Genomic DNA, 13,280 nt, shown 5'->3' with positions numbered 1-13,280 from the left:
ACTAAGATCATGGCATCTGGTCCCATCATTTCATGGCAAATAGATGGGGAAACAGTGGTTGACTTTATTTTTTTGGGCTCTAAAATCACTGCAGATGGTGATTGCAGCCATGAAATTAAAAGACACTTACTCCCTGGAAGGAAAGTTATCACCAAGCTGCTGCTGCTGCTGCTGCTGCTGCTAAGTCGCTTCAGTCGTGTCCAACTCTGTGCGATCCCATAGACGGCAGCCCACCAGGCTCCCCCATCCCTGGGATTTTCCAGACAAGAATACCAACCTAGACAGCATATTAAAAAGCAGAGACATTACTTTGCCAACAAAGGTTTGTCTTGTCAAGGCAATGGTTTTTCCAGTAGTCATGTATGGATATGAGAGTTGGACTATAAAGAAAGCTGAGCACGGAAGAATTGATGCTTTTGAACTGTGGTGTTGGAGAAGACTCTTGAGAGTCCCTTGCACTGCAAGAAGATCAAACCAGTCAATCCTAAAGGAGATCAGTCCTGGGTGTTCATTGGAAGGACTAATGTTGAAGCTGAAATTCCAATACTTTGGCCACCTGATGAGAAGAACTGACTCATTGGAAAAGACCCTGATGCTGGGAAAGATTGAAGGCGAGAGGAGAAGGGGACAACAGAGGATGAAATGGTTGGATGGCATCACCGACTCAATGGAGATGAGTTTGAGTAAAAAACTCAAAGTTGGTGATGGACAGGGAGGCCTGGAATGCTGTGGTCCATAGGGTCATGAAGAGTCAGACACAACTGAGCAACTGAACTCAACTGAACTGAACTGAATGAACATCCTTTGTTAGATATGTACACAAATACAGTCTTTATAGTATAGGTGCAGGTGTTTCCAAATATGGAAATAATGAAAGATTCAGGGAAGACTTGAGAAAGAGCTTGGAGGGTAAATCTGAGCAGTAGACTAGAAGAAGGTACTTATTATTCCTGTTTTCTTACTTATTCTTGTAATACTAGATTCATGCCTGTTTTCTTACTGATTTCTGTAGTACAGTATATGAAATTTAACACTTTAGTGAACATCCTTTGTCAGATATGACAGTAATATCCCCTAGTCATCAAGTAAACTCTGTTTTGTATGTACTAAATAAAAATATTTTTCTCTTTTTATTTTCAAACTTCCATATGATTTTTAGTTTAAAAAAAAATGGAACCTTGTTCCTGTGACACTTTTGTGGCATTACCTCCAGCAACAATTGATAACAGGATTATTTTTGGAAAAAATTCAGATAGACCCTGTGATGAAGTACAGGAAGTAGTTTATTTTCCTGCTGCAGTTCATGACAACTTGAAGGAACATCTTAAGGTAGGTGAAATGCATGTTTTGTTAACAATATTTTTCTTTAAAAATGTCAAAAACAGTGTTTAAAAATCACTAGCTAGCTATCTGGCAGAGGCTATAGACGTTAAAAAATTAAAGAATTTAAATTTCATAAATAATTTGAATCAGAACCAGAATTCTGGTCTTTTATTTTAGCAATTTGGAGAACGCTGAAATAATTATTAGTTCTTTGAGCAAATATTTGAATGCTTACCATATGCAAGTATGTTGAATAGGAGAAAGAGAGTTAAAGCTTGCTGTCAAGACTGGTTCTGTCTTGCTTTTAACAGTTCCCTGCCTTAACAACAGGCTTCCCAGGTGGCTGGATGGTAAAGAATCCGCCTGCTAAATAGGAAACGGGCTGAATTTCCTGGGACAGGAAGATCCCTTGGAGAGGGAAATGGTAACCCATTCTAGTATCTTGCCTGGAAAATCCCATGGACAGAGGAGACTGATGGGCTATAGTCTGTGGGGTCGCAAAAGAGTCAGGCGGGACTTAGAAACTAAACAACAACTACTCTTAACAAGAGGTGTGAGATCTCATATTAAGATGTGCGAGTGTGGACTTCCTTGGTGGTCCAGTTATTAAGAATCCGCCTGCCAATGCAGGGGACATGGATTCAAATCCCTGGGCCCAGGAAGATTCCACCTGCTGCGGGTCAGCTGCACCCTTGTGCCACAGCTATTAAACACCACAGCAAGAGAAGCCACCTCAATGAGAAGCCTGCACAGCACAGCTAGAGTAGCTCCTGCTGGCCACAACTCGAGAAAGCGTGCGTGCATCAACAAAGACCCAGCTCAGCCAAAAATAATAAAATATCTGAAAGCTTCAAGAATGCTGTGGTAAACACCATTTTAGAGCTCATGGAATTAAGATCCTTGGAGTGGCTATGGAGGAAGATCCTAAATTGCAAAGATTTGTTGTTGCCAGCTTTCAACTTAAGTCAATTAGTTGTTAATGTCAACCAGTCATAAAAATGCCAGCATGTTGCATCTGGCTAAATGAGGGGAGAAAAGATTTTATTTGCCTTGTTTACCCACCCTGCCCTGTAATGCCTATAATCATGAAGATGGAATAAATTATAACATTTAGTTTCTATCATAAAAAAGACTAGTTTTGTCTTTCAGGAGCTTAGAGTCTAGTAGAGGAATAAGATGTGTATGTAACTAACCACCTTGTAAAGAAGGATGAAGTTTCAACACCAAATTTAAGAGCAGCAGATTGTGACAGCAGTGGGGAAGAAGCAATTAATTCAGACTAGGAATCAAAGAAGGCTTCACCGAAGTTGGGGTTTCAGCTGGAATTTGATGGGCAAAAAGGATTCTGATTGGTGTAGAATAGGAACAGTCATTCCACGCTCTGGAAATAACAGTTTTATCATCAGAAGAGGTTTTTTGATCCAGTGATAACTGTCAATACTATGCACTAGTCATTTGATAGTATACACATCAATTAAAGGATCCTTTAAAAATTTTTTATTTAAAAAATCCATTTAGCATGGAATTTAAAGGACAAATTTCACACTATGCTTTTATTGCTAAATTATTTATTTTTAGATTCCACTTTTACTGATATTCTAGTACCAAGATATATTAAATATTAGATGTTTTATGTATCAATTGTTCCTCCACATCCTTGGGGGATTGGTTCCAGGACCCCCTAGGATATCAAAATCATCTGATGCTCAAGTCCCTTATTATAAAATGATACATACATGTATATAACCTATACACATCCTCTCATAAACTTTACATTATCTCTGCTGCTGCTGCTGCTAAGTCACTTCAGTCATGTCCGACTCTGTGCGACCCCACAGACGGCAGCCCACCAGGCTCCCCCGTCCCTGGGATTCTCCAGGCAAGAACACTGGAGTGGGTTGCCATTTCCTTCTCCAATAGGTAGTAAAATATGTATGACATATAAATAGTTGTAAATACAATATAAATGCTATGTAAATAGTTTCTAGCAAGTGGCAAATTTATTTTGCTTTTTGGAACTTTTTGGACTATTTTTTTGCTGAATATTTTTGATCAGTGTTTAGTTGACTGTGTGGATGTGAGATCTGTGGATATGGAGGGCTAATTGTACTAGGCCAGTGTTTTCTTTTGATGAGACTATTTACTCATCGTGGATCCATTTCTGTTTTATCTCTTCATGTTTGTCTCACCTATCCTGTAAGTTCTTGTTCTTCTCACAGTTGTGGATGTACCTGATGGGTGAGTCCCACATGTGACATGGGCTTCTATGGCAGTCACTTGTATTTAAGGGCTGCCATATGGAATGTGTATCATTAATCAACAGACCCTGGACGTTGAGTCTGAGATCTCTTTCTTTACATTTCAACTCACATACATCTTCCTTTACAATATGTTTCAAGATTTCACAACTAGAAACTCTCTTTTTCCTGAGCTTCTATTAGCGCCCCATCTTCACTTTTCTTCATAGTCCTTATAGTTTGTATTTCCTTGTGTCTTAGTAATGTACAGGTCTTAGTTTCTTGAAAGCAAGATCTATATCTGATTCATCATTATAACTAATATATCTCTTAGCAGACCAGAGATGCTTAGCACATATCTGAATGAATAAATGCTTTTAGGGACAATTCTGAATATTTTTTAAGGGTAATGCCTTATAATTGAAATTTTCAATTTAGTTATAATCTCTTTCATAATATTCAGGTCTTTGATCGATTTTAAGATTCTAGACTTTGATAACTTTTCTTTTTCAGTTTTATTGTTGTCACTATGACTTTCTTTACAGTGTACTTATATAGAAATTGATCAAGTTCCTGAAACATATGCTGTTGTCCTTAGTCGCCCAGCTTGGTTATGGGGAGCAGAAATGGGAGCCAATGAGCACGGAGTTTGCATTGGGAATGAAGCCGTATGGGGAAGAGAAAAAGTTTGTGATGAAGAGGCACTGCTGGGCATGGACCTTGTCAGGTTATATTTTTGTTACATTTTTACACTATAGAACTTGTCTAAGTTTAAAATTTTGGTGTAACTTTTAACATGTTTTAGCTTCCTCTTTTTTTTTCATTGTGGACTTTGATACTTTATAGTTTGTATTAAAAATGCTTCAGAATCAGTTCAAATGTCATTAATTAGGAGAAGGGAGGGAGGGAGTGAGTGAGAAGTCGCTCAGTCGTGTCCGACTCTTTGCGACCCCATGGACACCAGGCTCCTCCATCCATGGGATTTTTCTAGGCAAGAGTACTGGAGTGGGTTGCCATTTCCTTCTCCAGGGAACTTCCCGACCCAGGGATTGAACCGAGGTCTCCCACATTGTAGACAGATGCTTTACCGTCTGAGCCACCAAGGAAGTCAGGAGAATTGAAAATTATGATTCATTGGAACTACTTAACATGCTTTATTAGACCATAACTAATTCTCACAGTTACCTTATGGGGTATTATAATTATCCTGATTTTACAGATGAGAAATCTGGAGGTTTAGAGATAAATCAACTTGCAAATAAATTACCAAGTTGGAATTTGAACACTGATCTTTGTTTTTATCATCCCAAACTAACTTCAGAAGGAATAGGTTAGAAGTTGGATTTCACTGGATCTATTAACTTGAAGAGGTTTTTCTTTGAACATAAACACAAAATCTCATGTGCATGAAATTATTTAAGAAAAAAAAATGGAAATTTCTTTTAATCTGAGAACTTTAATATTTTTATTTTAGACTTGGCCTTGAAAGAGGTGATACAGCTGAAAAAGCCCTCAATGTCATTGTTGATTTATTAGAAAAATATGGCCAGGGTGGAAATTGTTCAGAGGGCAGGATGGTATTTAGCTATCACAACAGTTTCCTGATAGCGGATAGAAATGAAGCCTGGATTCTGGAAACTGCAGGAAAGTACTGGGCAGCAGAAAAAGTAGAAGGTATGGACAGCTTTTCATGATTTAATTTGTTTTACAGTTAATAAAATACCTCCTAATTGCGGACATTTCATTTAGTTGTTTTTCAAGATTTATACTCCAGTGCAATGAAGGGGAAAACTGCAGGGGAAATGAAAAAATGTGAAAGAACATACAGTGAAATGAAAGTGAAAGTGAAAGTGAAGTTGCTCCGCCGTGTCGACTCTTTGCGACCCCATGGACGGTAGCCTATCAGGCTCCTCCATCCATGGGATTTTCCAGGCAAGATAGTAAAAGAACTCTATAAAGAGCTTTCTTGAAAAAGAGGAAAAGGTGCTATCATCTCTTTTTCATAAATATGATACTAATTTCATATAACTTGTGTACATTTTCTGTGAAGTAACTCTTGCCTGCTTTATAGTAGTTTTTTACCTTTTAATGTGATAAAACCATTACTTTATTATTTTTTCATCTTTTAAGCTTTGGACTGAACTCCAAAATTTCATCATGTGTGGATATGGAGGTGAGGACTAGGGAGTGTTACTGGGGATTGGTGATTGTGAGTTAGTGGTTAGAAAGAATATGTTAGTAGTAACAGTAGTAAAGTGAAACATTTAATGTCATTGAGTAAATAAAACAGTTGATTGTTTTAGAATGCTTTTCTTTTCTTTTTTCTTGATTTCTTTGTGATCATATATACTCATTTTCCAGTGAGGAAATCCAGAGATATGAAATTATGTACTCAGGGCAGTGAGTGATAGAATTTATTGTTTTAAAATTTTATTTATTTGTTGTTTTAGCCTTAGAATTTAAATATTTCCATCCTGACTCTTTGTTCAGCATTCCTTCACTTGAGTATAGTCTTGTGCTAAGGCATGTTCACATACCTTTTGTGTACTTAACTCTGGATCTCATAGTTTTACAGAAACACATGTGAAAATATTAAATGGTACATGAATAATACATACATATATATGCCATGAATATTTAAAGAAAGGAAAAGTCATTGTGAACTGGAGAAGTTTAGAAAATCTTCATGAAGGTAGCTTTGAGCTTTGCAGGATTTGGATGCTATTTTTCACAACAGGTCATTGACAGTTGTTTTGATGGACATTTTATTTTATATATTGCATGCATGTTTATTAATACATAAAACTGAATTGAGACTGTTTTTCTTATTATGATAATTGGCCTGATCATACCATTAATTACTTTTTATTTTGTCAAGTATGCTACACGCAAGAGAAAAATGAGTAAGTGTTTTCTGTTGAAAAAGTTAGCCCCTCCGAGCCATCCAAAATGAACACCTTCATTGAGTCTGATTATTCAGTTGCAGATTAACTTTGCCAACTTGTTTCTCTTCCTAATAGTAAATGAGTCCAAGAACTAAATAGCTTAACTGTAGGGAATTATTTTACTAGATAGAAAATTCTTCTTCTCTGACTTTGATTCTATCATGACTTAGGTCTATTATAGTGAGACCATCCCAAATATGACTTCATTAGAGTAATTTAACTGATTTCTCCTTGGCCAACTGTCATTCTAAACTGTGTTAAAATGTTCTTAATTTTTATTTATCATATCTATTTCATTTATTATGATTTGTTTAGAATAGGGTTTTATTGTTTCTTCTGTTTTGTATTTTAATTGAAAATTTTGTTATGATATTTTTAGAAGCCTTCTATTTCTGTTCTAAACTTACTTATGGCTATTTTTTAAACAGTAATTCATATAAAAGATGAATATCTAAAATATATAAATAACTGTCAAAATTCAACAGTAAAAAGACAATCCAACTAGAAAAATGAACAAGAAGACCTGAAGAGACATTTTGCTGAAGGGGATATACAGATACACAAAAGCACAGGAAATGATGTTTAAGATCATTACCCATTAGGGAAATGCAAACTAAAATCACAAGGAGATATTATACCTCTATCAGAATGGCCGAGAAATTTTCAAATTTATTTATTTTAATTGGAAGATATTTGCTTTACAATGTTGTGTTGTTTTCTGCCAAGCATCAACATGAATCAGCCATAGGCATACATATGTCTGGAACCTCCCTCTTGAACCTTCCTCCCACCTGCCACTCTATCCCACCCCTCTAGGTTGTCACAGAGCATCGGTTTGAGCTCCCAGCATCTTACAGCAAATTCCCACTGGCTATCTATTTTACTGGAATGGCTAAAACTTTTTAAATGACTCTACCAAATGCTAGTGAGAATGTGGAGAATGGGTCACTGCTACATTGCTAGTAAGAATGTACACTCAGGAAAACAGTTTGGCAGTTAAAAAAAGGATCTTAATATGTAACTATTATACGGTGTAACTAATATGTAGCTATTATACAGTGTAACTAATATGTAACTATTATACAGTGTAACACGTACAATCTTGTGCATTTATCCCTGAGAAATAAAACTTAAATGCACGCAAAAACCTGTACATGAATTTGCATGGCAGCTTTTCCCATGATGGGAAGAAACTGGAAAGAACCAAGCAGTCCTTTAACTTGTGAATATTTAAATGAACTGTAGTATGCTTATACCATGGAATACTACTCAGCAATAAAAAGGAATGAACTGTTGATATATATAATTACCTGGAATAATCTTTAGGAAGTTAAACTGAGGGGAAAAAAAGCCTAAAGATTATATATTGTATGATTCCATTTATATGGTTTTTCTTGAAATGACAGTTATAGAAATGAATAACAGATGGTTGCCTGGGGTTAATGAAAGGGTGGGTGTAGGAGATGAGTGGGGGTGGCTATGAAAGGGCAACATGAGTGATCACTGTGATATCATCTTGACAGTATGAATATTAATACTTTGGTTGTGATATCATACAAGGTGTTACCATTTGGGGAGACAGTATAAAGGTGCATAGTTTGTTCTTTAATTCTTATAATTGCATGTGAATCCATAGTTACCTCAAAATAAAAACTTTAATTTAGAAAAGTTATTTATGCATTTGAGTGTGTAATAAATAGATATGCATGGTACAACATTTAGAAGCCTGTATTTACATTGAAATAGTAATTAAGGATCATAAGGTACAGAGATAGATACATTACATTAAATGTGACTTTTCTTCTCCCTTCCTCTCTTCTTTCAAAATAGAGGGAGTTCGCAATATTTCTAATCAGCTTTCTATAACAACCAAAATTGATTGGGAACACCCAGACATGAGAAACTATGCCAAGCAGAGAGGTTGGTGGGATGGGAGAAAGGAATTCGATTTTGCTGCAACATACTCTTATCTTGACACAGCCAAGATGATGATTTCACCAGGCAGATACTGTGAAGGCTACAAACTTCTGAATAAGCATAAAGGTAATTTATCTTCTCCAACACCACAGTTCAAAAGCATAAATTCTTCAGCATTGTTTTACTTATAAAAATAAATATATTCACGTGATTCAAAATTCAGAGGTACCCAAGTGAAGTGTCTCCCTTCTAAGGGTTATTCACTAGTTGTGTCCAGCTCTTTGTGACTCCATGGACTTTAGCCCACCAGGATTCTCTGTCCGTGGAATTCTTCAGGTAAGAACACTAGAGTGGGTTGCCATTTCCTACTCCAGTTGCCCTTCTAACAGGCCCCTATTAAGTTATTTTTCCTATAGGCAGTTCCTTGTGTATTCTTTCAGAGATGTTGTATGCTTAATGAAATTATATATAGGTATTCTTGATTCTCTGTTTTACAAAATGGTTGCATTCCACACATACTTGTCTGCACATAACTTTTCACCAGTTAGTGGTAAGGTAGATCATTCTATTTTAATATGTACTAAACTTTTTCATTTTTCAACAGGCACATGGTATTCTATTATTTTTGTATATTTTTATTTCCATATGACTGTATTTTATCATTATAAAGATTGATTGTATGAATTATACTTTAGTTAACAAATTCCCAGTTACTTAGGTTGTTTTTAGTTTTTCAGTACTGAAAATTATACAACATGCTTATAGCTTATTTACTTTCACATCCATGACCATTTTCCTAGAATAATTTCCTCAGAGTAGAATGTGGGGTCAAAGCACGTGCATGTGTTGTGCTACTTTTATGTTGTGTGAAAGTGAAGTCTCTCAGTTGTGTCTGACTCTGTGACCCCGGGACTGTAGCCTGCCAGGCTCCTCTGTTCAAGGGATTCTCCAGGCAAGAATACTGGAGTGGGTTGCCATTTCCTTCTCCAGAGGATCTTCCCAACCCAGGGATTGAACCTGAGTCTCTTGCATTGCAGGCATACTGTTTACTGTCTGAGTCACAAGGGCTCTTTGTCTTGTCTATTTGCCTCCAAATAATTCCAGAAAAATTCTTTATCTGCCACGCAAAAGTTCTCTATCTGCCACCCAATAATTATGAAGATTATTTAGAAGATTACTGGGTGGCAGATAAATGCTAAGAGGCTCTTTTCACTACTAAAAATATGTGACTGATGTGTACTCTTTCACTTGAAAGGTAAAGTGGTCCTATAAATCAGTCAGAAAGCAACTTCTGAGAGATAAGATCAGTCAGTGATTAATACTTGCTTCTCAGGTATTCATTAAACAAATTAATTATATGTATAGCAGAAAAGCGCGGCTTCCCAGGTGGCTCAGTGGTAAAAGAATCTGCCTGCCGGTGCAGGAGATGAAGGAGATCCACGTTCGCTCCCTGGGTCAGAAAGATCCCCTGGAGGAGGAGATGGCAACCCACTCCAGTATTCTTGCCTAGAGAATCCCCTGGACAGGGGAGCCTACTGACTATAGTCCCTAGGGTCGCAAAGAGTCGGACACATGGAGTGACTAAGCACACAAATATGCACACATACAGCAGAAAAAAGTTTGTGACAGAATGTTTTTAGAATGCCTTAATGTCATTATTTTCCAAGTATTTAATACCTTACTTTTAATTTCCAGAACGTCTTATCATTTGAAAACTTTTCCTCTAAGTTTCTTAATGTTAGTTTGTCATTTTATAAGTAGGTTATTTGAAGTGTCTTTTTTTCCATGTGGATAGATATGTAGAAAACACTAAAATATGTTACTCTAAGGATTTTGATTTTACAGTGACTATTATTGTAAAAGTAGAGATGGAGTAATGGTTGCAACAGTATCTACTCCTATTTATTTAAAAAGTATGTCAAAGGCTAGACACTGTGCTAAGTGATTACATTATTTTCTTTACGCAAACATGGTAAGTAGGTATTATCTTCATTTTACAAATGAGGAAACTGTTTGTGCCCTTCACTTATCTCCTGTATGAAACTGAAATTAAAAAAAAAAAAAGACTCTTATTTGTCCTTACATTTTTCTCAGCACCTAGTTCAGTGTCTGCACTAGTGTATATGTGTGCTTAGTAAGTTTTTTTGTTGTTGTTAACAAAGGCTTGTAAATTGAATTGAACTGTCTAACTTGCAGATAGTTTAACAATGATCATTATTGTGTCCTTTTTATATGGCAATAAACCTAAAGGGTTAGGACATAAAATTAGCAGATATTCTGAAAAAATGAAGCATATCAACATATAACTAAGCCAGAGAGAAAAATGTCAAGAATTGTAAGGTTTAGGGTGATTGGATAAAAGGAATAAAAAATAGGTAGAAAAAATTATAAATCAATTATCTACTGCAGTATAATAATTCATTATATTTAACTACAAAATGACTGAATTATAGATTTGAAATGCATACATGATTATAGTAATAGATGCATCTGACATGAAACTTCTTTTTCCTCCAAGTATGAAGTACAGTTCATCCAGCTTTCTGTGCTTTGCCAAAGGAATAAATGTCTTTCCAGTACTTTTATAGAAAATTGTCTACTAGAATATTATAGCTAATTTTTCCTATGATTTTTCTAGATGGAAGAGCCTATTTCTCTTCTTTCCAGCTCTTCCTACCTGATAGCTATTAACTGTGCTGCACGTATGTCCAAATTTTATCTATATTCACTCATGTATTTTAAATGACTAGTTTAAATTGCAATGAGATTGTACCCTGTGTTTTGCATTCATTTTAGTGAACCCTACCACTGCAGTCTCAGTACTTATTCAATGTTTGCTAGTGGATTACTTATAGCTGTCCTACTCAAGTGATCATGTAAATCCTTCTTTCATTTTGAGAATTGTAGGTTTTGAATGCAGAAAACATTTTCATAATACCTGTCTTATCTCAGTGTTATGGTTCTGACACTGTTTTCATCAAAACTTGCTACTTATAGGAATTTATGTTTGAGTCATTCTAATATCTCACTGGGTGCAGAAGCTATGTGTCTGATAGGTGTGGATGGCTTTTGCTTTATTGTCTAGTTTTATTATTAAGGATTGTTTTCAGATATATACTTTTTTTGTTTCTCCCTGCATTTCCCTAAATTTCCAGAAAGGTATTGCTCCTGTAACAAATTATCTACACATTATTTTTCTTGAATTTGAAGTTGTAGCTATGTTATGGAGAAAGTGAAAATTTGCTATTAACATAAAGCAGTTGGTAGTTTGAGTGATTAACTGAGGATGGAACACTAGATTGTTTTATATGGAAATCAATTTTATTTTAATTTGAAATGTCACAGAATTACAATTTGGGTACAGACTTGATGTAAACTTTTTTCTTTTGATTATTCCCATATATCATGGGAATGAGGGGAATTCTTGTGTTTCATGCTTTATTTGTCCTTGTAAGTAATTTCATTTGTTTATTCCTTTGTTGTCATTGTAGTAGGATTTGGAAAGAGAAGAAACAAATACCTGTGGTCAACCAACTGTGTTAAGTGAAAGTTATTTTTTTCTTTAGGACTAATTTTAATGCAGTAATTAAACATTTACATATAAGTGTCTGAAAATATTTTATGTGATGGCAGGTACTCTATGTTTTGTGTTTTTTAAAAATATACTTGTTACAATATGGATCTACCATATTCTTTACTGTTATTAAAAAATTGATACTACTTGAGGGTGAAAAGAGACATATTTAATAAATGAAAGGCATAAAATTTGAGTTGGTTAAAAGCACAAAGCTAAACATCTGCTTCTGGTTAACAAGGGGTAGCTAGTACTGGACTACTCTCTTCCCAAGAATAACTATAAAAGCTGGAAGAATAAAACCAGTTTGAAGGCATGGTGAATACCCAAAACAGTTAGGACATGAGGGGCCTAGATCCAGGAGATTGGAAAAAGACCATCTGCACTCTGAGAAGAGTCTGACCTTCTGTGTCACAATTTCTCCTTATAGCAGCTGCTGACTTCTATGCAGTGTGTATGTAGGATGAGGCACTGTAGGATGAGTAGTTGCTAAGACCTTACAAAGTTAAGTAGAGATCTTGGTAATCTTACAAATCTTAGGGACAAAATTGGATTTGATGAACAACCAAGAAGAAGGGGCCTGAGAAATACCCTAGGCTTTCAGCTAAAACCCCAGAAAGGCTGTACCTTAGGAATAAAAATGGACAGAGAATAGACCAGTCTCAGCTGGATCAATAGTTAATCTATGTATATTCCATCTGTTTGCCAGAAGAAAATTAAATCGGAAAATATCATGCAGAACCTCTACAAATTTTCATCTATAGTGTCCAACATTTAATTAAAAATTTATCAGACATGGCAAAAAATGGACCAAATGACTGAAAATCAAGAGAAAGACAGTAGAAACTGACCCACTGGTTATTTGCAATTAGTTTGATTGGATACAGACTTTAAAATTAACATGTTTTATATGTTTAAAAAAACTAGATGAGAAGATGGAGAATTTCATCAGAGAACTGAAATCTAGGAAAGAAAACCAAATGGAAATAAAAGAACTGTTGTTGTTGTTTAGTCACTAAGTCGTGTTTGACTGTGACCCCATGGACTGCAGCATGCTGGGTTTCCCTGTTTTCCACTATCTCCTGGAGTTTGCTCAGAATCATGTCCACTGAGTTGGTGATGCTATCTAACCATCTCATCCTCTGCCTCCCACTTCTCCTTTTGCCTTCAGTCTTTCCCAGCATCAGGATCTTTTCCAGTGAGTCGGCTCTTTGCATCAGGTGACCAGAGTATTGGAGCTTCAGGTTCAGCATCAGTCCTTTCAGTGAATATTCAGGGTTGATT

The 13,280-nt window shown here is 35.8% G+C and overlaps 1 protein-coding gene across 1 annotated transcript in view; it reads left to right on the top strand.

Moving 5' to 3' along the window:
* SCRN3 (secernin 3) overlaps positions 1 to 13,280 on the top strand; it is a 30,950-nt gene that overhangs the window by 1,993 nt on the left and 15,677 nt on the right. Inside the window, exons 2-5 of the mRNA XM_068968576.1 lie at positions 1,160 to 1,329; positions 4,106 to 4,287; positions 5,035 to 5,234; positions 8,336 to 8,548. Coding sequence (XP_068824677.1) covers positions 1,171 to 1,329; positions 4,106 to 4,287; positions 5,035 to 5,234; positions 8,336 to 8,548 — 754 coding nt within the window. The 5' untranslated portion in view covers positions 1,160 to 1,170. The remainder of the gene's footprint in view (positions 1 to 1,159; positions 1,330 to 4,105; positions 4,288 to 5,034; positions 5,235 to 8,335; positions 8,549 to 13,280) is intronic.

Source organism: Capricornis sumatraensis, chromosome 3, assembly GCF_032405125.1.
Source record: "Capricornis sumatraensis isolate serow.1 chromosome 3, serow.2, whole genome shotgun sequence".
NCBI classification, from domain to species: Eukaryota; Metazoa; Chordata; class Mammalia; order Artiodactyla; family Bovidae; genus Capricornis; species Capricornis sumatraensis.
Note: the sequence above shows the minus strand (reverse complement) of the source record. Positions and strands in the feature narration are given on the sequence as shown.